Below are 25,271 nucleotides of genomic sequence, written 5' to 3' on the forward strand. Positions count from 1 at the left end.
CTTATCTCAGCTCGCTGGTCACCATAGCAGCACCCACCTGTAGCACGCACTCCAGCAGGTATAGCTCTCTGGTCACCCCCAAAGCCAATTCCTCCTTCGGCCGCCTCTCCTTCCAGTTCTCTGCTGCCAATGACTGGAACAAACTACAAAAATCTCTGAAACTGGAAACACTTATCTCCCTCACTAGCTTTAAGCACCAGCTGTCAGAGCAGCTCACAGATCACTGCACCTGTACATAGCCCATCTATAATTTAGCCCAAACAACTACCTCTTCCCCTACTGTATTTATTTATTTATTTTGCTCCTTTGCACCCCATTATTTCTATTTCTACTTTGCACTTTCTTCCAATGCAAATCTACCATTCCAGTGTTTTACTTGCTGTATTGTATTTACCTCGACACCATGGCCTTTTTTGCCTTTACATCCCTTATCTCACCTTAATTGCTCACTTTGTATATCGACTTATTTTTCTACTATATTATTGACTGCATGTTTGTTTTACTCCATGTGTAACTCTGTGTTGTTGTATGTGTCAAACTGCTTGCTTTATCTTGGCCAGGTTGCAATTGTAAATGAGAACTTGTTCTCAACTTGCCTACCTGGTAAATAAAGGTGAAATAAAATAAATAAAAATAAATGTCAAAATGAGCTGTCAAATGCACAATTTATGTTAGGCCTAAAACTAACACTGAAGTGGAACTGACAGCATTTTAACAACTTTGCGATATGAAATATATTAGTCAAAAATATCAAATTCTCAGTTTATGCTTCAAAACCAACATTAAAAGAGGTTTTAAAAATAAGTTATAATTGACTCAAACTTCCATGACGTACAGTAAGGCATTGTTAGCAGAATAGATGGATACAGTTCAATGCATGATTATTATAATACACTGAACAAAAAAGTATACGCAAGATGCAACAATTTTTAGGAATTTGCTGAGTTACAGTTCATATAAGGAAATCAGTCAATTGAAATAAATTCATTAGGCCCTAATCTATGGATTTCACATGACTGGGAATACAGATATGCATCTAGTGGTCATGGATACCTTGAAAAAAGGTATGGACGTGGCTCAGAAATCCAATCAGTATCTGGTGTGACCACCATTTGCCTCATGCAGCGTGAAACATCTTCTTGAAGAGTTGATCAGACTGTTGATTGTGGCCTGTGGAATGTGGCCTTTTCAATGACGAGCTAAACTAGACGAGCTAAACTGCTTCTATGCTCGCTTCGAGGCAAATAGCACTGAAACATGCATGAGAGCACCAGCTGTTCTGGAAGACTGTATGATCATGCTTGCGTCCCACCTACTCAACAGCCAATGTAATGCCGTGGCGCGATATTCAAATACCTTAGAAATGCTAGTACTTCAATTTCTCAAACATATGACTATTTTACACCATTTTAAAGACAAGACTCTCGTTAATCTAACCACACTGTCCGATTTCAAAAAGGCTTTACAACGAAAGCAAAACATTAGATTATGTCAGCAGAGTACCCAGCCAGAAATAATCAGACACCCATTTTTCAAGCTAGCATATAATGTCACATAAACCCAAACCACAGCTAAATGAAGCACTAACCTTTGATGATCTTCATCAGATGACAATCCTAGAACATTATGTTATACAATACATGCATGTTTTGTTCAATCAAGTTCATATTTGTATCAAAAACCAGCTTTTTACATTAGCATGTCACTAGCATGTGACTAGCATTCCCACCGAACACTTCCGGTGAATTTACTAAATTACTCACGATAAACGTTCACAAAAAACACAACAATTATTTTAAGAATTATAGATACAGAACTCCTTTATGCACTCGCTATGTCCGATTTTAAAATAGCTTTTCGGTGAAAGCACATTTTGCAATATTTTGAGTAGATAGCCCGGCCATCACAGGCTAGCTATTTTGACACCCACCAAGTGTGTCACTCACCAAACTAAGATTTACTATTAGAAAAGTTTCATTACCTTTGCTGTTCTTCGTCAGAATGCACTCCCAGGACTTCTACTTCAATAACAAATGTTGGTTTGGTTCAAAATAATCCATAGTTATATCCAAATAGCGGCGTTTTGTTCGTGCGTTCAAGACACTATCCGAAGGGTAAAGAAGGGTGACGCGCCCGACACGTTTCGTGACAAAAAAATTCAAAATATTCCATTACCGTACTTCGAAGCATGTCAAACGCTGTTTAAAATCAATTTTTATGTCATTTTTCTTGTAAAAAAGCGATAATATTCCAACCGGGAGTCGTTGTTTTCGTTCAAAGAGAGAGAAAGTAAACATGGTGTCGGCTCGTGCACGTGCCTCCAGTCTCATTGTCCTCAGATCGACCACTATCCAAATGCGCTAATGTTTTTCAGCCATGGCCTGCAAAGCCACCATTCATCGTTCTGGCGCCTTCTGAGAGCGTTAGAAAATGTCACGTTATGCCAGAGATCCCCTGTTTTGGTTAGAGATGATCAAGAAGGCCATGAAATGGTCAGAGAGAGCGCTTCCTGTTTGGAATCTTCTCAGGTTTTGGCCTGCCAAATGAGTTCTGTTATACTCACAGACACTATTCAAACAGTTTTAGAAACTTTAGGGTGTTTTCCATCCAAATCAAACAATTATATGCATATTCTAGTTACTGGGCAGGAGTAGTAACCAGATTAAATCGGGTACGTTTTTTATCTGGCCGTGCAAATACTGCCCCCTATCCCCAACAGGTTAAACAGGTCAACATTCACAAGGCCATAGGGCCAGATGGATTACCAGGACGTGTACTGTGAGCATGCGCTGACCAATTGGCAAGTGTCTTCACTGACATTTTCAACCTCTCCCTGTCCGAGTCTGTAATACCAACATGTTTTAAGCAGACCACTATAGTGCCTGTTCCCAAGAACACTAAGGTAACCTGCCTAAATGACTACTGACCTGTAGCACTCACGTCTGTAGCCATGAAGTGCTTTGAAAGGCTGGTCATGGCTCACATAAAATCCATTATCCCAGAAACTCTAGACCCAGTCCAATTTGCATACTGCCCCAACAGATCCACAGGTAATGCAATCTCTATTGCACTCCACACTGCCCTTTCCCACCTGTACAAAAGGAACACCTATGTGAGAATGCTATTCATTGACTACAGCTTAGCGTTCAACACGATAGTGCCCTCAAAGCTCATCAATAAGCTTAGGACCCTGGGACTAAACACCTCCCTCTGCAACTGGATCCTGGACTTCCTGACGGGTTGACCCCAGGTGGTAAGGGTAGGTAACAACACATCCACAATGCTGATCCTCAACACAGGGGCCCCTCGGGGGTGCGTGCTCAGTCCTCCTTCTTTACTCCCTGCTCACTCATGACTGCACGGCAAGGCACAACTCCAGCACCATCATTAAGTTTGCCCGATGACACAACAGTGGTAGGCCTGATCACCGACAACGACGAGACAGACTATAGGGAGGAGGTCAGAGACCTGGCCATGTGGTGCCAGGACAACAACCTCTCCCTCAACGTGATCAAGACAAAGGAGATGATTGTGGACTACAGGAAAAAGAGGACCGAGCATGCCCCCATTCTCATTGACGGGGCTGCAGTGGAGCAGGTTGAGAGCTTCAAGTTCCTTGGTGGCCACATCACCAACAAACTAACATGGTCCAAGCACACCAAGACAGTCATGAAGAGGGCACGACAAAACCTATTCCCCGTCAGGAGACTGAAAAGATTTGGTATGGGTCCTCAGATCCTCAAAAGGTTCTGCAGCTACACCATCGAGAGCATCCTGACTGATTGCATCACTGGCTGGTATGGCAACTGCTCGGCCTCCGACCGCAATGCACTACAGAGGGTAGTGCGAACGGCCCAGTACATCACTGGGGCCAAGCTTCCTGCCATCCAGGACCTCTATACCAGGTGGTGTCAGAGAAAGGCCCTAAAAATTGTCAAAGACTCCAGCCACCCTAGTCATAGACTGTTCTCTCTGCTACCGCATGGCAAGCGGTACTGGAGCGCCAAGTCTAGGTCTAAGAGGCTTCTAAACAGCTTCTACCCCCAAGCCATAAGACTCCTGAACAACATAATCAAATGGCTACCCAGGCTATTTGCACCCCCCCCCCTTTACGTCGCTGCTACTCTCTGTTGTTACCATCGATGCATAGTCACTTTAATAACTCTACCTACATGTACATATTACATCAACTAACCGGTGCCCCCTCACAATGACTCTGTACCAGTACCCCCCTGTATATAGTCTCGCTATTTGTATTTTACTGCTGCTCTTTAATTACTTGTTACTTTTATTTCTTATTCTTGCCCGAATTATTTTTAAAACTACATTGTTGGTTAGGGGCTCGTAAGTAAGCATTTCTCTGTAAGGTCTACACCTGTTGTATTCAGCGCATGTGACAAATAACATTTGATTTGATATTTTTGGATATTGGCGGGAACTGGAAAAACCATAGTACACGTCAATCCAGAGCATCCCAAACGTGCTTAATGGGTGACATGTCTGGTGAATATGCAGGCCATGGAAGAATTGGGACATTTTCAGCTTCCAGGAATTGTGTACAGATCCTTACAACATTTAGCTGTGCATTATGTTGAAACATGAGGTGATGGCGGTGGATCTCATCATGGTATCTCAGAGCATTTAAAAAGTTAACTTATATAACCCAAGGCAGTGTATGTATGTACATGCTTTTGTAGCCTAGTCCCATACTGTATGTACTGTAGTCAACTCTTCCATTGTTGTCAAGCCTTATGTATGACGTATGTTAAAGATATAAGAGATGGCAACAGCACACACGGGACTGAGTTCATTATTAAGCACTTATGAACCTGCCTTTTCATTTGAAGATATATTATTTGAATTATATACAAGATACTGCCATTGGGATCCAATGAAAAGTAAGAGTGTGCAGAGGCTCATTGTCAAACGACCAAACAGACGGAGCAATCCAGTCATCTTGAATGTGAAGTTACTGCTGATTTGTTAAGTAGGTTAACGAAGTACAGAAATACCCACCCGCACAAAACATTACCAGACAAAAACAGGTTGCACTTACTACAAGATAATTAAACCAAATCACATGACGCCAATTTACGGTAATCAATTTCCATTCCAAATGGATACTTGCCGTATTAAAAGTTTACGGGGGGTGATCATGACGTGTATTTATTTTTCAATTGGTGAAATAAGTAAGCCGATTTGAATAGGTCCACAGCTGGATGTTAAAAACTGTCTTATATTTCCATGTGGGTAGTTTGGCGTTCCAGCTGGGAAGTTAAGAAGATAACATTCTCCCTAATTAGGAAAAGCCGCTTATTCTGTTATTCCCTTGAACAGACCCATCACTAGCCTATAAAACCAACAGAGGGAATATTATGTTTATAACAAGAACATATTCCACATTAAAATCCTATTTCAATTTGAGCTGGAGCATCAAGTGCATCCATTGCTTTAGAATACCATTAACAGAGTGTGCCGCCAGTTGGACTCCTCAGCAGAGCTAACTTTGGAGTCTGATAGATTACACCCGATTTGGCCAAACTCAGGACTTTTAGAGATTCAATTCGTCATAATTGCCTATAAGAGGGGAAGCAGTTTTAAATGTGTGTTGTGGGTTTATGTGTGTACTGTGTATGCTGAATCATGGAGAACATTTTAAAGTGATTGCATAATGGAGATAATAACCATGCAGATTGTATTTACCACAGAAAGGGGAAATTTACAGTACGACAGTGCTGCAGTGGACACTGTACTTGTTCTGCTCTTCTTACTTCAAGGTCCTCTGTTTGATAGTGCTATATTTGTTTATGACTGTCAACTGTTTTTTTTGTTCATAGTGTAGCTGACATAACATGATGTTTACTATTGTGTAAAGCAAAGGTGTAGTCTTTTGTAAAACTAGCTGAAGCATGTGGTAACACCTCTGACACAAACCATACAGTATATTACAGAGCATACAGTATATTACTTTGGCTTCCCCTGCTCTTTATTCCCTGCTATTTCTGTACTGTCTAAATAATAATACAAATACTGAAGGTGTATGGAAGGTTACTGGAATTGTGCAACACTAATTAGTGGACCCATAATTGCACCCTACTACTACATATACAGTATTACGCTTTAGTTGGAATGTGTTGGCTTGCTAAATGAAACCGACTGTAAAATAATCAGTTATGACACAGATAATGAAAACTATTAGACCCACATTTGTGACCTACCGTAGTGTTTTTACATTGGATAAAATTAGAGACTCAGAGCTAGAAAATGGTATATCATACACTACAGTTCAGGAACAATGGGAAAGTAATTCTGCTTTGAAAGTTGATAAACTTGTAACCTCACTTTTGAGAAAATGGCCTTTAAATATTTTGGTACCTACTGGAGAGCTCTTTTTTGTCTACACCCACTCAACATCGTTCACACCTGTTTAAGCTTTAGCCCCAACCATCTCTTTAAGGATTCACATGTGAGGCTTTGTACTAAACAACCAAAGATTTCAAGACTAAAGGCGGGCTTATACTACGGGTGTGTTTGTAAATTTAATCTGGAGTGCCAGAGTGTGCTCTGGGCGTTCGTAAACTCAGATAGTTTGGCTCTCGGAAAGTTCAGAGCACACACTGGACGCTCTGGCTGAAAAGTAGGGTTGATCCGAGCGTTCTGCCCTAACAACAGGATTCAAGCACCCAAGCTAAGAGGCTAACGTTGGCTAGGTTGCTAGCTACTTCCAGACACAAATGAGAGAAGAGCTCAATCTGACCATTTTACTCGCCCTAGCAGAGCTTTAGTAAGCTATTTTTATGTTATCCAGAGCATTGGTGACTGCAACTGTGCTGCTGGCAACAATTTAATTACACTTTTTTTGCCAACGTTTACCAACACTGGCCATATTCAACAGGTGTTGAGCATTCGTAAATATGTCAGTTATTCTGCGCTCTGGCACACTCAGACGAGAGTGCTCTGAAATCAGAGTAGATAGCCAGAGAGAATTTACTAACTTCGTCTATCGACAGTTGTCGCGGTGACATCATTAACATTCTATTGAAATAGTTACTTGCATAATGGAGTCTTTTGTTTAGATATGTAGCTAGCTAGCTAAAAAATGAACCATAATCACAACTTATAATGTTACTACCCTGCATGAATCTGCAGGTAATGAACCAACCAGGTTCAGTGTTAGCTAGCTAACAGTAGGCTATAACTAACAATGCAAATGGCTCAGATATGATTAATATTACTACACAGATCATACATGTAATGTTAGCAAGCTAGCCAGCCCGCTAACGTTAGCTAGCTAGCTAACAGTTTCACTTTAACTTGAAATGAAAATGAATTTCTGACTAAATTCCAAACGTGTAATACCCATATACATGGATGGACACTTCTCTCTCTCTCTCTCTGTCACGAATGCCATGGTTGCCCTTAGTTTGAAGATGTAATCAGGAGACAGTTGTTTTATACAACAGCCTTCTGTGTGTTCTCTTTTCGACTCCGTCTGCATATTTGCTATCAAACATCAGAATTTTCACCATCTCCTTAGCTATCATACTCCAATTCCACTGATTTCAAAACTCAGTCCTCCAGAAAGTGGAGAGCTACCTTGTGCAGTTCTACTACGTGATATATTTTTTTTAAAAGCTGCATAATAAAGGATTACTTACACATACTGACCAGCTCATATTATAGACAGAACTGTGCTACATGGCAGACCAATCCGAACTCATCTCTCGGCATATCCAGCCCATTCATTATCTCAGCCAATCATGGCTAGCGGGAAGGTTGCTGACTTTTTCTGTGGCCAAAGCAACTAGGCTTGTAATTTAACAATTTTGTTCTTATTTACAGATGGCATGCAAGTTTGTTATTAAGGCACATGAAAGTTCACATGTTCCAGAAGGCATTTCTGCCAAAAATAGCATTTTGATTCAAAAAAAGTTTAAGTTCAAATGGCTCTCCTGTGAAGTAGTGACACGCAACATACAACTAGTTTCCTGGAACGTGTCACATTTTTCTTTAGTATGATAGGTAGTTTGACCCAATATTGGATTCAGGATACTATCCAACTGCAAAACGTACAGAATCTCCATCTAAACCTGTTTGATTGAAAGTGCAATTAGCTTGGAAATACAATTAATTAAATTGTTTGTTTTTGTTTTCATTCAACTGAAATCAATGAGCATTATTCTAGATTTCATATTCCCAGAAGGTTGGCATGGAAAGTTAAAGCATTGTTGTTATTAGCAATTTGTGTATCCATCAATACTTAGCTACTTTTAATTCCTCAGAAATGCGAGAACAAGTGATAGTGCAATACAAACATCCTAATAGAGACACATTTCCATATGAAACAAACCAAATAGAGGTTTTATCTTTGCCCCCCCAAATAAATTCTCCCAGATGCTCTCCTGTGATCAAAACAGGCGCCCTGACAGCTTACTTATTTTGTATTAATCTCTTAACCATCCCCAACTGGGAGCCGCCACTGAAATTAATGGAAGGGATTTGTTATATTCCTTGCACTAATCAAAACCAACAAACTGAGAGATGTAGAGGTCGAAGTCAAGGGCAAGGGGCATTTAGTGGAACAGGGGAAGGGAAGTGTAGATAACCAGCAGTCTGTTGTATCGACTTGAAGTTAAAGTATGCTGTTGTCAATGCTTTGTGTCCCTTAGACAGCACAAGGACGCCAGTGATTCTGACTGTATGCAATTGTTTTTTGTTTCCAACTACGTACTATATGGCCCTATTTAAGTTGTTTATGGTGTTGCATTGTCATGGTGTTCAGCCTAAATTGGTGTTATCCAAAGTATTTTGCTATCCAGGTTGGCGTGTTTACTGTAAGGTTGGCGTGTTTACTGTAGTTCCATGGCAACTCAAAAATGTGTGTGATTGATAAAGACGATTCCAATACTCTGGCAATTTAACTGCTCACTGTTCTGTTTCCCTAAGATACAGGCAGTATACACAACCGGATTCAGTTGAATACAGCCAAACCCAATGCCTATTTTCATTGCAGTAGCAGTGCAACCTTCAATCTCTCAGTCTCACCACCACCATCACAAACAGTTCCAGTGCACTATCCTCTTGCCTCGAGGCCATTCAGTGTGGGCCCAGTTATCACAAGGCTTTTCCAGAGTGACAAATAAAGAATAAAATACGTATCCATCCCAAGAGGGAGAGGAGGGAGGGAGGACAGAGGAGGAGAGGAAGGAGGGGAGGGGGGATTGGTGATATTTCCGGCCCTGTATGGAGCTCTCGATGTAGTCATGACCTAGCTCAGCAGCCGCCCTGCCGCCTCACCGCTTCTCCCCGCTTCATGATAGATAGATGGCTTAGAGGCTTCTGCCAGATCAGAAGGGATCCCTGGTATCTCACACCACCACAGTACTTGACTGGCAATGTTTGTCCGCTAGACCAGGGTTGCGTCCCAAATGGCACCATATTCCCTATTTACTGCACTACTTGGACCAGGGCCCATGGGACTCTGGTCAGAAAAAGTACACTTCATAGGGAAGGGTTCCATTTGGGACGCTGACCTGAAACCATTGGTAGTGGCCTCGGATGAATTAATATAGCCTCTCCTAAAAATGAATATATATATGATGGAAATCGGGAATGAAAGCAGTAATAAAAAGCCAGTGGAATTGACTTGGCGTCCATGTTTTTTTTGGGGGGGAGGGGGGTGTATTGGCATGTCTTGGTACTAAGACTTTGCCAGCTATTACAGACTACAAAGGGAAGCACAGCCGAGAGCTGCCCAGTGACACGAGCCTTCCAGACAAGCTAAATTACTTCTATGCTCGCTTTGAGGCAAGTAACACTGAAGCATACATGAGCATCAGCTGTTCTGGACGACTGTGTGATCACGCTCTCTGTAGCCAATGTGAGTACGACCTTTAAACAGGTCAACATTCACATTCACAATTCCACTACAGAGGGCAGTGTGTATGGCCCCGTACATCACCGGGGCCAAGCTTCCTGCCATCCAGGGACTCTATACCAGGCGGTGTTAGACGAGGGCCCTAAAAATTGTCAAAGACTCCAGCCACCCTAGTCATAGACTGTTCTCTCTGCTACCGCACGGCAAGCGGTACCGGAGCGCCAAGTCTAGGTCCAAGAGACTCTTAAACACCTTCTACCCCAAGCCATAAGACTCCTGAACATCTAATCAAATGGCTACCCAGAATAGTTGCATTGCCGCCCCCCTTCTATGCTGCTGTTACTCTCTGTTATTATCTATGCATAGTCACTTTAATACGTCTACCTACATGTACATATTACCTCAATTACCTCGACACAGGTGCCCTCCTGAAATGGACTCTGTACCGGTACCCGTCTATATAGCCCCGCTATAGTTATTTACTGCTGCTCTTTAGTTATTTGTTATTCTTTTTTAGGTATTTTCTTAAAACTGCACTGTTGGTTAAGGGCTTGGTTAAGGGCTCTACACCTGTTGTATTCGGTGTATGTGACAAATAAAATTTGATTTGATTTGAAAGGCCTGATTGGTGGAGTGCTGCAGAGATGCTTGCCCTTCTGGAAGATTCTCCCATCTCCACAGAGGAACTCTGGAGCTCTGTCAGAGTGACCATTGGGTTCTTGGTCACCTCCCTGACCAAGGCCCTTCTATCCCAATTGCTCAGTTTGGCCAGGCGGCCAGCTCTAGGAAGTGTCTTGGTGGTTCCAAACTTTTTCCATTTAAGAATGATGGAGGCCACTGTGTTCTTGGGGACCTTCAATGCTGCACAATTTTTTTCGACCCTTCCCCAAATCTGTGCCTCGACACAATCCTGTCTTTGAGATCTACGGACAATTCCTTCGACCTCATGGCTTGTTGTTCTGACATGAACTGTCAACAGTGGGACCTTGTATAGACAGGGGTGTTTCTTTCCAAATTATATCCAATCAATTTAATTTACTGCAGGTGGACTCCAATCAAGTTGTAGAAACAGGAGGCACCTGAGCTCAATTTCGAATACTTATGTAAATAAGGTATTTCAGATTTTTTTTTATACATCTGTCTATCTATCTATCTATCTATCTACAACCAGAATCTCCCTGCGGGACAAGTGTGGTCCTTCCTTAGTTTTCAAAGACACAGCGAATGCAAGGGAGCCTCGGCAACAGGGAGCCTATCCCAGCCCCTCAATGCTCTGTGTGGTCTGGTCTCCTGAGTGTACACTTTTTCTCAGTCTGCGAGAAATAAATGGCCACTGGAGATACAGCGTGCAGAAAGCTGTGTTATTTTTGTGGCATCTCGTCTCTCACTGACAGCTTGTCCTCCTGTACCCTTTCAGTATCATGTACTACTTGAATACTTCAGTATTGAGCATTCAGGACTTTCAAGTAGTGTATTGCATTTTAACACAGTGTTTTATTTGTTAGATTTTTTCCAAAGTGTAGTCTGTTATATTTGAGAGTCCATTTCAGTATTTCTCACACAAGCTTTTTGTGTTCATAGTTGCACAGTAACGCCTGCAGTTGATAGGCAACTCTGCCTCAGCTGAGCTAACATGGCCCCCATGGCCTTCCTCTCTTCTTACTCCACACAGGAAGCGGAAGTCCTGCGGGTGCCCACCAGCGTACGCTGCTGCGTTTTCTCTGTTTTTTGTGGGATTTGTCTCCTCTGTGACTGCAAATATCATCTAGCTACTTTCCCCCAACGGCACACATATTTTACGGCAGCCATAAAATGGTCCAGGAAACATTGATATCATATGAACACCTCCAGCTTGGCAATCACGGCCCCTTCAAACTGTCTGTGTTGTACCGTAAAAAAACATGCTTAACCCAGACACTTTAAAGTGCGTTAGATATACTCTTGCTTGTCTTTTCTCTTCAAATCACCATGTTGGTAATGTCTGAAGAAAATGTCCAGTCTGTACGCGTGAAGTTGTGAAGTATATGTTATGGCAGTTTGTCTACTGTTGTCTACACAGTATGTACAGTAGTTGAGCACAAGGTTGGTCTGTCAATTTCTGTCCTCTGATGATCCCTCAGTTAACGGTCAGCCAGGGGCACTGTCTTGAGAATCTGCCATAAGTCTGTCGATAGATACCCAGCCTGCTATAAGGCATACTGTTAGTGTTCATAGGGTGTATAGTATGGATTCAGCTTGTTCTTTGGACAGTGTGGTACACATATACATGTAAGTTAGTTTGTAATTTCTGAGTTTCTGAACAGAACGATGAAGGGGAAAGCCACAGTCTAGACAAAAAACGCTATTTGCAAAGTAGGCTACATAACATTCCTTAGAACATTTGTTTTATTGACGCTTGTCACACAACTGCATGGATTACATGCATGGATTTGAAGATCTAGTGCTCCAAATATGTTTTTTTATGAAGCAGATACTTAGCTTCCTGATGCAGTCTGAATTTGATTTTGCAGTAGTGAAAAAAGTAGTAAGTTAATAGAGTGAGAGGCTAATGAGAATGATGAAAGACAAAGAGAGGGAAATGGAAACGAGGGAGAGGGACACAGGAGAGAGACACTTGACAGCGATAGAGAATCAGGGACACGAGCGAACCTGTGCATTCCGAGGGTTCTCCTGACCCTTGTCAGGTTATTCGAGCTGTGAGCAGAGCTGTGATGGTTAAAGCGCAATACTACAAAGGCTAGTGAATCAGCTAGTCATGTTTTCCATAGGAATGTGTCAGTATGTGGAATGGTGACGGGCGTGAAGGCTGTTTTTAGTTTTGGGTCGACATGTTTAAGGAAAGGTGTCACATCCTGACCATAGAAAGCTGTTATTTTCTATGGTAGAGTAGGTCAGGGCGTGACAGTGGGGATTTTCTAGTTCAGTTGTGCTATGTTGTGATGTTTTTGTATTTCTATGTTGGGCTTTGTATGGGATGATCTCCAATTAGAGGCAGCTGGTCATCGTTGTCTCTAATTGGAGATCATACTTAAGTAGGTGTTTTCCCCACCTGGGTTTGTGGGAGATTGACTTGGAGTACGTGTATGTTAACTCTTTGTCACGGTTTGTTGTTTTTGTTCAGTCAGTTTATTTTGTATGTATTGCATAGTTTCACAGTGAAAATAAAATGTGGAACGACACACACGCTGCACTTTGGTCCGCTCCTTCCTACGACAACCGTGACAAAAGGATAGAGTGAAGAATACAACATAAATGGGCTGCTCCAAAAGCCTCTGTTGATGTAGTCTTTTCAAAATAGTGTATTTTCATTAAAAACTTTTACAACTTTTTTTTTTACATTTTCAGTTTTCCAAAGACATACAATAACAGTTGAATAAGGACATTTAATATACAAGACATGAAAGGTTTTGTCGTGCCCTCTTCATGACTGTCTTAGTGTGTTTGGACCATGATAGTTTGTTGGCGATGTGGACACCAAGGAACTTAAAGCTCTCAACCTGCTCCACTGCAGCCCCGTCGATAAGAATGGTGGTGTGCTCGGTCCTCCTTTTCCTGTAGTCCACAATCATCTCCTTTGTCTTGATCACGTAGAGGGAGAGGTTGTTGTCCTGGCACCACACGGTCAGGTCTCTGACCTCCCTTCTATAGGCTGTCTCATCGTTGTTTGTGATAAGGCCTACCACTGTTGTGTAATCGGCAAACTTGATGATGATGTTGGAGTCGTGCCTGGCCATGCAGTCATGAGTGAACAGGGAGTACAGGAGGGGACTGAGCACGCACCCCTAACCTCTCTGGCGCATGTGGGACGAACTCGTCCCACCTACGTAACAGCCACTGAAATCCAGTGGCGCAATTTTTGAATCGTTAGAAATACTATTACTTCAATTTCTCAAACATATGACTATTTTACAGCTATTTAAAGACAAGAATCTCGTTAATCTAACCCCACTGTCCGATTTCAAAAAGGCTTTACAACGAAAGCAAAACATTAGATTATGTCAGCAGAGTGCCCAGCCAGAAATAATCAGACACCCATTTTTCAAGCTAGCATATCATGTCACATAAACCCAAACCACAGCTAAATGCAGCACTAACCTTTTATGATCTTCATCAGATGACACACCTAGGACATTGTGTTATACAATACATGCATGTCTGTTCAATCAAGTTCATATTTATATCAAAAAACAGCTTTTTACATTAGCATGTGACGTTCAGAAAAAGCATAACCCCCGCAAACTTCCGGGGAATTTACTAACAGTTTGCTAAATTACTCACGATAAACGTTCACAAAAAGCATTACTCCTCTATGCACTCGATATGTCCGATTTTAAAATAGCTTTTCGGATGAAGCACATTTTGCAATAATCTAAGTACATAGCCCGGCATCACAGGGCTAGCTATTTAGACACCCACCCAGGTCAGCCTCCACCAAAATCACATTTCCTATAAGAAAAATGTTCTCACCTTGCTTGTTCTTCGTCAGAATACACTGCCAGGACTTCTACTTCAATAACAAATGTTGGTTTGGTCCCAAATAATCCATCGTTATATCCAAACAGCGACGTTTTGTTCGTGAGTTCTAGACACTATCAGAATGCTACATCACGGTCTCGCGCATGGCGCATTGGCGTGACAAAAATATTCTAAATATTCCATTACCGTACTTCGAAGCATGTCAACCGCTGTTTAAAACCAATTTTTATGCCATTTATCTCGTAGAAAAGCGATAATATTCCGACCGGGAATATGCATTGAGCCTAAACAGCCGAATTAAATTTCTCCTCAGGAGCGAATCGTGCACGCGCCTCATTCAAAGGTCCTCTGATCCGCCACTTACCAAAGGCGATAATGTGTTTCAGCCTGAGGCTGCCTCGTCAACCTTCAGGTATTTCCCGGGTTCTGAGAGCCTATCGGAGCCCTGGGAATTGTCACGTTACAGCTAAGATCCTTACTTTTCAATAAACAGATGCAAGACGCACGACTCCTTGTCAGACAGGGTACTTCCTGCATGAAACCTTGTCAGGCTTTTGCCTGCCATAGGAGTTCTGTTATACTCACAGACACCATTCAAACAGTTTTAGAAAATTCAGAGTGTTTTCTATCCAAACCTGAACAATAATATGCATATTCTAGCTTCTGAGTTGGTGTAGGAGGCAGTTAAAAATGGGCACATATTTTTTCCAAAATTCTCAATACTGCCCCCTATCCCAAACAGGCTAAGGACCCCCATGTTGAGGATCAGCGTGGCAGATGTGTTGTTACCTAACCTTACTACCTGGGGGCGGCCCGTCAGGAAGTCCATGATCAAGTTGCAGAGGGAGGTGTTTAGTCCCAGGGTCCTTAGCTTAGTGATGAGTTTTAAGGGCACTATGGTGTTGAACGCTGAGCTTTAGTTAATGAATTGCATTCTCACATAGGTGTTCCTTTTGTCCAGGTAGGAAAGGGCAGTGTTGAGTGCAATAGAGATTGCATCATCTGTGGATCTGTTGGGGCGGTATGCAAATTGGAGTGGGTCTAGAGTTTCTGGGATAATGGTGTTGATGTGAGCCATGACCAGCCTTTCAAAGCACTTCTTGGCTACAGACGTGAGTGCTACGGGTTGGTAGTCATTTAGGCAGGTTAATTTAGTGTTCTTGGGCATAGGGACTATGGTGGTCTGCTTGAAAAATGTTGGTATTACAGACTCAGTCAGGGACAGGTTGAAAATGTCAGTGAAGACACTTGCCAGTTGGTCAGTGCATGCTTGGAGTACACATCTTGGTAATCCGTCTGGCCCTGCGGCCCTGTGAATGTTGACCTGTTTTAAGGTCTTACTCACATTGGCTGCGGAGAGCGTGATCACACAGTTGTCCGGAACAGCTGATGCTCTCATGCATGCTTCAGTGTTACTTGCCTCGAAGCCAGCATTGAAGTAATTTAGCTTGTCTGGTAGGTTAGTGTCACTAGGCAGCTCTCGTCTGTGCTTCCCTTTGTAGTCTGTAATAGTTTGCAAGCCCTGCCACAACCCAATGAGCGTCGGAGCCAGTGTAGTGCGATTCAATCTTTATCCTGTATTGAGGCTTTGACTGTTTTATGGTTCGTCGGAGGGCATATTGGGATTCTTAGAAGCTTCCAGGTTAGAGTACCACTCCATGAAAGCAGCAGCTCTACTCTTTAGCTCAGTGCGGATGTTTTTCTGTAATACATGGCTTCTGGTTGGGGTATGTACGTACGGTCACTGTTGGAATGACGTCATTGATGCACATTTTGATGAAGCCAGTTACTGATGTGGTGTACTCCTCAATGCCATTGGATGAATCCCAGATTATATTCCAGTCTGTGCTAGCAAAACAGTCCTGTAGCTTAGCATCTGCTTCATCTGACCACTTTCTTATTGACCGAGTCACTGGTGCTCCCTGCTTTAGTTTTTGCTGGTAAGCAGGAATCAGGAGGATAGAATTATGGTCAGATTTGCCAAATGGAGGGTGAGGGAGAGCTTAGTAAGCGTCTCTATGTGTGGCGTAAATGTGGTCTAGGGTTGTTCCCCTCTGGTTGCACATTTAACATGCTGGAAGAAATGAGGTAAAACGGATTTGAGTTTCCCTGCATTAAAGTCCCCGGCCACTAGAATTGCCGTCTCTGGATGAGCGTTTTATTGTTTGCTCATGGCCATATACAGCTCATTGAGTGCTTTCTTAGTGCCAGCATCGGTTTGTGGTGGTATATAGACAGCTACGAAAAATACAGGTGAAAACTCTCTTGGTAAATAGTATGGTCTACAGCTTATCATAAGATACTCTACCTCAGGCGAGCAAAACTTTGCGACTTCCTTAGATTTCGTGCATCAGCTGTGGTTTACAAATATACATAGACCGCTACCCCTAGTCTTACCAGAGGCCACTGTTCTATCCTGTCGAAAAAGCTTAAAACCTACTAGCTGTATGTTATTCATGTCGTCGTTCTCGGTGAAACATAAAGTATTACAGTTTTAATGTCCTGTTGGTAGGATATACGTGATCGTAGTTTGTCTATTTCATTATCAATTGATTGTACGTTGGCTAATGGGATCGATGGTAAAGGTAGATTACCCTGTCGGCGTGTGATCCTTACAAGGCACCCGACCTTCGTCCCCGATACCTCTGTCTCTTTCTCCTCCAAATGATGGGGATGAGGGCCTTGTCGTGTGGCTTAAGTAAATCCTTCCCGTCCGACTCGTTGAAGAAAAAATATTCCTCCAGTACGGGGTGAGTAATCGCTCCTCCTGATATCTAGAAGCTCTTTTCGGTCATAAGACACGGTGCCAGAAACATGATGTACAAAATAAGTTACAAATAACACGAAAAAACATACAAAATAGCACAATTGGTTACAGGATCGTAAAACGGCAGCCATCTCCTTCAGCGCCGGTCTTCATACAACCTGAGTTATTTCATTCCTGCTTTACGTGAGGATGAGGCTTTTATCAGTTCAAACACACTGCCTTTTAATAAGTTGGTCGATAAGGTCGGTCTAGAAAATGATGGCTGACCCTTTTCTCCAATGGGAAAACATGTACGATAGGTATTTTAGAGAACAGTGGGGTGAATAATTGGGCCATTGATTTGATATAGGAGGCCGTAAACTTCACCTCACCTCGTTGTTGTTGTTTACCTCACGTTGGGGTTGTTGTTGTTGCTTCTTACTTCACCTATTGTTTACCTCACCTCTTGTTGTTGTTTACCTCCACAGTTGACTTGGTATCGGAGGACGAGTACCTGGACATCCCCAGTATCTCCAGACAGAGAGCGGGGACGTACGAATGCACCGCCATCAACGACATCGCCACAGATGTCCAGACCGTTGAGATCACAGTCAACTGTGAGTTCAATGTCAGCCCAGTCCTGGCGTGTATTTCCTAGGAACCAAACAGAAGCAAACAGGCCAAAACAGGGAGGGGCTAACCTGAACAGTAAGAGAGACTTGTTGCAAAAAGGTTTGCTACGATGTGCAGTAAGCATTCTATTCTCTCGCAGACAGTTTCACTGGGTCAATGGTTTCATGAGCAGGGATTTAATATAGACACATGGATGACGCACGTGGCGGCTGCTGATTGGCTGAAAGTTCGGGGTGGTTGGAGTTTTTGAACTACCGGTAGTTTCTTTAAGAAGATATATAAAAAGATCTGTGAATTTGAACAACAGCATAAATAAACCTATTTCACTTTTACATGTAAAAAACCGAATGACCACTGCTACACATGCTGCCACTGTTTTGAACAGATTAGATTATACTATATAAAAATAGCAGCCAGCTCAAGAATGAACTAGTGCACCAGGGAGAGCGCAACAACATGCAGATGTAAGTGAAAAGAAATGATCTAACTGGGGATATGTAGCTAATATAATGTCACAAAGCATGATGCACTAGCCATCCTGAAATAATTGAAATATTTCCGAGTTAGTCAGATATTAGTTTAGAAAGACTTGAAATTGGCATGGAAGGTTACTATAGCTATGGCTGATGAACAATACAATTGGCCAGCCACAGTAATGCTTTTTTGTCCTACCAGATCCGCAATGAGAAGGTTCTGGCTAGTGTATCCCTCTGTCCTTTGACTCCTGTCGAATGTAGATGTCCGGTTTATCAGGTCCCAGGCTTCCATGACTGTTATGATTATTTATTTACAAGTTAATTACAATTAGCTGTTTGCTTTAGCAGCATCTGTACCTTCTAGTCTCTAGTGCGGAAGTAAGCTGTCTGGCGCGAGAGACTCATTGGGAAGGATACTAGATCAGACCCATAATTTCTGACTGAGCGCACTTTTGAGGTCCCTAGGATCATCCATTTCCTTTGTGCTGTTATAATTTATGCTATGAAATCCTGCAATTTCATTGGGGTGGTTCCCCCTGATAGCAAATAGCTGACAAAACAATCCAAGCAATGTTCGCATGGCCTATGTGCCCGCGGATCTGCTGGCAGTCACTGGAAGGAGTGTAGTAAGTAAAAACTTGTTTTGAACAGTGTATTTTTTTTACAGGAAAATGGACACATTTACCACACTTTTATGAGCATTTCAAACATAATCTATGAATTATAGTATATATATATATATATATATATATATATATATATAGATATATATATATATATATATATAGATATATATATAGATATATATATATATATACATTTTTTATTTTTTATTGACTAATAACAATTGGGCCGCCGCCCCTAACGCACATGTGGGTGGACTGCTTCTGGATGAAGCTCAGTTTGTGTTTAGCTTTATTTTGTTGCAGTTCATCAGAAAAAGTTGCAAAGAGGTTGTGCATGCTATTGATTACGGTATTTGATGCACTTTGGAAATTATTCTACCCTACATGAAATATGTAGTGTGACTCAGTAACCTAATAAAGTCAAATAAGAGCATTGCAAAGTATGCACACTACAGATAATTCAAATGATAGCAGAAATAGATGGGGTACAACAGGGATGTGATGTGGTTTCAGGTCATTTGGTTTGATTCTAATCATTATAACATTAACTGTGCTATACTTGGAATGCAGCCCACATGCTCTGAAGTACCAGCTCAATTAAACGCCACTGCATTTACAAATTTGTTCTCCAAAGAATCACAATTCAACTTGATTAGAATTGTTCAACTGTATTTACACATGACCCCCATGTGATACCTTGACTAGGGCTGTTGCGGTGACCGTATTACCGCCACCTCGGCGGTCAAGAGTCATGACGGCAGTCAAAATTCAAGTGACCGTTTAGTCATGGTAATTAGGCTTCTCCAAGCTCTGATGCTGCTGATGGTCATTAGTAGCCTACCAAACTTGCTAACTGCCTGGTACTCAGCACTGTATTGTCCCTCTAATCACTCTGCCATCAATGCAAATGTAAACTGACTATATTTATTTCTCAACTTTCCTAATATTAAGCACATTGCTTATCTTTACAACAGGAGTATAGCCTACTTGGCTGGCATGAAAATAAATCATGGCAAAAGCGTCCTCCACCCGCTATTTAAGTGCATATAAGAAATGTTTTCCACTGCCCCTGTTTCGAGACAGTTGCATGACAATGGTCCATTCTAAATTAATACAAATTCACACATTATTTAGTATATGTAAAGATGAGATTAAATTAAGAATAGTCTGATGGGTGACAATAATATCACTTGTGAATTACAGTTGAAGTCAGAGGTTTATATCCACCTTAGCTAAATACATTTAAACTCAGTTTTTCACAATTCCTGACATTTAATCCTAGTAAAAATGACCTGTCTTAGGTCAGTTAGGATCATAACTTTATTTTAACTATGTGAAATGTCAGAATAGTAGTAGAGATAATTATTTATTTCAGCTTTTATTTATTTCATCACATTCCCAGTTGGTCAGAAGTAAACATACACTAAATTAGTATTTGGTAGTATTGCCTTCAAATTGTTTAACTTGAGTCAAATGTTTTGGGTAGCCTTCCACAAGGTTCCCACAATAAGTTGTGTGAATTTTAGCCCATTCCTCCTGACAGAGCTGGTGTAACAGAGTCAGGTTTATAGGCCTCCTTGCTCGCACACACTTTTTCAGTTCTGCCCAAAAAATCTCTATGGGATTGAGGTCAGGGCTTTGTGATGGCCACTCCAATACCTTGACTTTGTTGTCCTTAAGCCATTTTGCTACAACTTTGGAAGTTTTCTTGGGGTAATTGTCCATTTGCGACCAAGCTTTAACTTCCTGACTGATGTCTTGAGATGTTGCTTCAATATAACCACATAATTTTCCTACCTCATGATGCCATCTATTTTGTGAAGTGCACAATTCCCTCCTGCAGCAAAGCACCCCCACAACATGATGCTGCCACCCCCATGCTTCACAGTTGGGATGGTGTTCTTCGGCTTGCAAGCGCCCCCCTTTTTCCTCCAAACATAACGATGGTCATTATGGCCAAACAGTTCTATTTTTGTTTCATCAGACCAGAGGACATTTCTTCAAAAAGTACAATCTTTGTCCCCATGTGCAGTTGCAAACCGTAGTCTGGCTTTTTCATGGCGGTTTTGGAGCAGTGGCTTCTTCCTTGCTGAGCGGCATTTCAGGTTATGCCGATATAGGACTCGTTTTACTGTGGATATAGATACTTTTGTACCTGTTTCCTCCAGCATCTTTACAAGGTCATTTGCTGTTGTTCTGGGATTGATTTGCACTTTTTGCACCAAAGTACATTCATCTCTAGGAGACAGAACGCGTCTCCTTCCTGAGCGGTATGATGGCTGCGTGGTCCCATGGTATTTATACTTGTGTACTATTGTTTGTACAGATGAACGTGGTACCTTCAGGCATTTGGAAATTGCTCCCAAGGATGAACCAGACTTGTGGAGGTCTACAATTATTTTGCTGAGGTCTTGGCTGATTTTTTTGTTTTTCCCATGATGTCACTCAAAGCGGGACTAAGTTTGAAGCTAGGCCTTGAAATACATCCACAGGTACACCTCCAATTGACTCAAGCTGTTTAAAGGCACAGTCAACTTAGTGTATGTAAACTTCTGACCCACTGGAATTGTGATACAGTGAATTATAAGTGAAATAATCTGTCTGTAAACAATTGTTGGAAAAATTGCTTATGTCATGCACAAAGTAGATGTCCTAACCGACTTGCGAAAACTGTAGTTTGTTAAGAAGAAATTTGTGGAGTGGTTGAAAAACTAGTTTTAATGACTCCAATCTAAGTGAACGTAAACTTCCGACTTCAACTGTATATATTATCACTTACGAATGATGCCCAGCATAAGAAACAGCCTTCGAATCATAGTCCCACACCTCATGTAGCCTAGCCCATAGGCTTATATGTTTTGATAAGGTTTGTATCACAACTAAAGTGGCCAAATAAGGACATTAATCCGCTTTACAAGGGGTTTAGAGTCTAACTGGCATACATAAGCAGCGCATGAGTTTCAAGTTTCGGGACAATAATTTTCTCCATAACAATTCACATTTATAATAAAAGCATTACATGCATTATCACATTTACAGTCACTTTCGATAATGGTGTTTTCCGCAAATAAAACATTCCCTCTTATAGCCAACTGCCATGTGCGCATTGCTGCACTTATAATGTGAAGAAATAGCCTAATAGATTATAAACATTTTAAGCTAAATGTACTGATCTGTTGTGTCAGCCACATTCCGTACATTTTTTGGGGGGATGCTAGTGGTTATATTAATTTGGGATCTATTGCATTACACAACTGTCCCAGACTATGTTTGGAATATTTATTTCTCGCACAGAATAGAATAGGTCAACTTTTGTACAATGGGGGATAGTAGAGTGACATAGGCTAGTGCTTTTGCTGTTCGTTAGGCCTACTCATCTTGTTGGCTGACGGAAAGTACATTTGCACCTCGGAATTGAATGAGGATGTGCACAGTTGCGTTCCCGATGTGTCTGTCTTCAATTGTAGCCTGTGGGAAAGACCCAATCATGTGATGGAGAGCCATGTGATTGAGAGGCGCAGCACGCTTAGGTAGAAGGGTACAACACAGCATTCCGGGCTGCAAAAGGCATGGATTTTTTTAGGGTGCATTAGTATATGACGTTAGTATATGACATTTTCAAAGGGGATGACGCCGTGAAATTCGAGGCATTATCAAGTGCTTGTCATATTGTGAATGAGAGACAATTGGAGTTTGTACAGCCTGCGCAAAAAAACAAAGCAGAGCTCATGCCTTTCATGCGACTTTTTTCAAATCATCATTCAAGTCTCATCATGCAGCCTTACAATGTATTAAAATTCAAAACATGTAAACCAAACCAACTTGTCGTGACGTGACTATCATTAATGTGTTGACTGTTATTTATTGAATAATTAACTACTATGTGTAACGCCCTGGCCATAGAGAGGGGTTTTTGTTCTTTATTTTGGTTAGGCCAGGGTGTTACATTGGGTGGGCGTTCTATGTTCCTTTTTCTATGTTTTTGTATTTCTTTGTTTTGGGCCGTGAGTGTGGCTCCCAATCAGGCACAGCTGAAGCTCGTTGCTGCTGATTGGGAGTCACACATAAGGAGCATGTTTTTTCCTTTGGGTTTTGTGGGTAATTGTTTCTGTCAGTATTTTGTTCCAGACAGGACTGTTTGCTGTCGGTTTAATCTTTTCTTGTTTTGTATAGTGTTCATGTTGTTGATATTAAATTCGAATAATGAACACTAACTCCGCTGCACCTTGGTCCACTTTTTCAGACGACAGCCGTTACAGAATTACCCACCACCAAAGGACCAAGCAGCAGGAGAACAGCATGGATGGATGGACGTGGGCGGATTTAAGGATGTTCGTGTCCAGGGCTATGGAAGAGTTAAGGGAACCCGAGAGGCAGCCCCAATAAATTTTTGGGGGGGGGCACAAGGGCTGTGAAGAGGGGCAAGGATGGAGCCCCAGGCCAGCTCCCCGCACTAGCCCTGAGGTACATGTCTCCAATCTGGTACGCCCAGTACCAGCACCCCGCACCAAGCCCAAGGTGCGTGTCCCCAGCCCCGCCAGTCAACAGTCGTCGGAGCTGCCCGCCAGTCAACAGTCGTCGGAGCTGCCCGCCAGTCAACAGTCGTCAGAGCTGCCCGCCAGTCAACAGTCGTCAGAGCTGCCCGCCAGTCAACAGTCGTCAGAGCTGCCCGCCAGTCAACAGTCGTCAGAGCTGCCCGCCAGTCAACAGTCATCAGAGCTGCCCGCCAGTCAACAGTCGTCAGAGCTGCCCGCCAGTCAACAGTCGTCAGAGCTGCCCGCCAGTCAACAGTCGCCAGAGAGGTCAGACTGCGCTGAACTGCCGGAGTGGCCAGACTGCGCTGAACTGCCGGAGTGGCCAGACTGCGCTGAACTGCCGGAGTGGCCAGACTGCGCTGAACTGCCGGAGTGGCCAGACTGCGCTGAACTGCCGGAGTGGCCAGACTGCGCTGAACTGCCGGAGTGGCCAGACTGCGCTGAACTGCCGGAGTGGCCAGACTGCGCTGAACTGCCGGAGTGGCCAGACTGCGCTGAACTGCCGGAGTGGCCAGACTGCGCTGAACTGCCGGAGTGGCCAGACTGCGCGGAACTGCCGGAGTGGCCAGACTGCGCGGAACTGCCGGAGTGGCCAGACTGCCCTGACCTGCCCGAGTGGCCAGACTGCCCTGACCTGCCAGACTGCCCTGACCTGCCCGAGTGGCCAGACTGCCCTGAACTGCCGGAGTGGCCAGGGACGCCCGCCAGCCCGGTGAGTCCGGTGCCTACGCCTAGGGACAGGCCTCTGTCATGTTTCCCCAGCCTGGTGAATCCTGGGTCAGTGCCGTCAGAGCAGCCAGGGTCGCCCGCCAGCCAGGCGCAACCATCGCCGCCCGCCAGCCGGGCGCAACCATCGCCGCCCGCCAGCCGGGCGCAACCATCGCCGCCCGCCAGCCGGGCGCAACCATCGCCGGCCGCCAGCCGGGCGCAGTCAGTGTCGCCCACCAGACCTTCGGCGCGGCCAGGTGCGCCACCGAAGAGGGCGACGTCAAGGGTGGAGCAGAGGCCACGTCCCGCACCTGAGCCGCCGCCGTAAGAGGGCCCACCCGGACCCTCCCCTTCAGAGTCAGGTTTTGCGGCCGGAGTCCGCACCTTTGGGGGGGGGTACTGTAACGCCCTGGCCATAGAGAGGGGTTTTTGTTCTTTATTTTGGTTAGGCCAGGGTGTTACATTGGGTGGGCGTTCTATGTTCCTTTTTCTATGTTTTTGTATTTCTTTGTTTTGGGCCGTGAGTGTGGCTCCCAATCAGGCACAGCTGAAGCTCGTTGCTGCTGATTGGGAGTCACACATAAGGAGCATGTTTTTTCCTTTGGGTTTTGTGGGTAATTGTTTCTGTCAGTATTTTGTTCCAGACAGGACTGTTTGCTGTCGGTTTAATCTTTTCTTGTTTTGTATAGTGTTCATGTTGTTGATATTAAATTCGAATAATGAACACTAACTCCGCTGCACCTTGGTCCACTTTTTCAGACGACAGCCGTTACACTATGTATAATTGTTACTCAATTAAATGAATCATGTAACAATTAACTCATTATGAATTTAGGGCACTACTGGAAAAGTTGTTTTCCAAGTTACTATCTCCCAACTTAAACTCTAAACTTTAAAGATATATATATATATATATATATATATATATATATATATATATGACATCAATAACAGTAAAATCGCGCCGGAGCAGAAGGCAGACGTTTACCCCAACCGATTGTGTTTTTTTGTTCGTTTATCTGCATTGTTTGTAACTTATTTTTTACTATTTTGTACATAATGTTGCTGCTACCGTCTCTTTTGCCCGAAAATAACTTATAGACATCAGGACTGCGATTACTCACCATGGACTAGCAGAATAGTTTTTCTTTTTTCACGACTCTGACGAGCCCGAGGCGGAGGATATACGGCTCC

The 25,271-nt window shown here is 42.9% G+C and overlaps 1 protein-coding gene across 5 annotated transcripts in view; it reads left to right on the forward strand.

Annotated features, from left to right (window-relative positions):
• Positions 1–25,271, forward strand: part of LOC115148673 (opioid-binding protein/cell adhesion molecule) — a 565,009-nt gene that overhangs the window by 518,181 nt on the left and 21,557 nt on the right. For all 5 annotated transcript variants that reach the window (XM_029690769.1, XM_029690768.1, XM_029690770.1 and 2 more), the window contains one exon: positions 17,588–17,716. In XM_029690769.1, the coding sequence (XP_029546629.1) occupies positions 17,588–17,716 (129 nt within the window). The remainder of the gene's footprint in view (positions 1–17,587; positions 17,717–25,271) is intronic.

This window comes from Salmo trutta, chromosome 15 (assembly GCF_901001165.1).
Source record: "Salmo trutta chromosome 15, fSalTru1.1, whole genome shotgun sequence".
NCBI classification, from domain to species: domain Eukaryota; kingdom Metazoa; phylum Chordata; class Actinopteri; order Salmoniformes; family Salmonidae; genus Salmo; species Salmo trutta.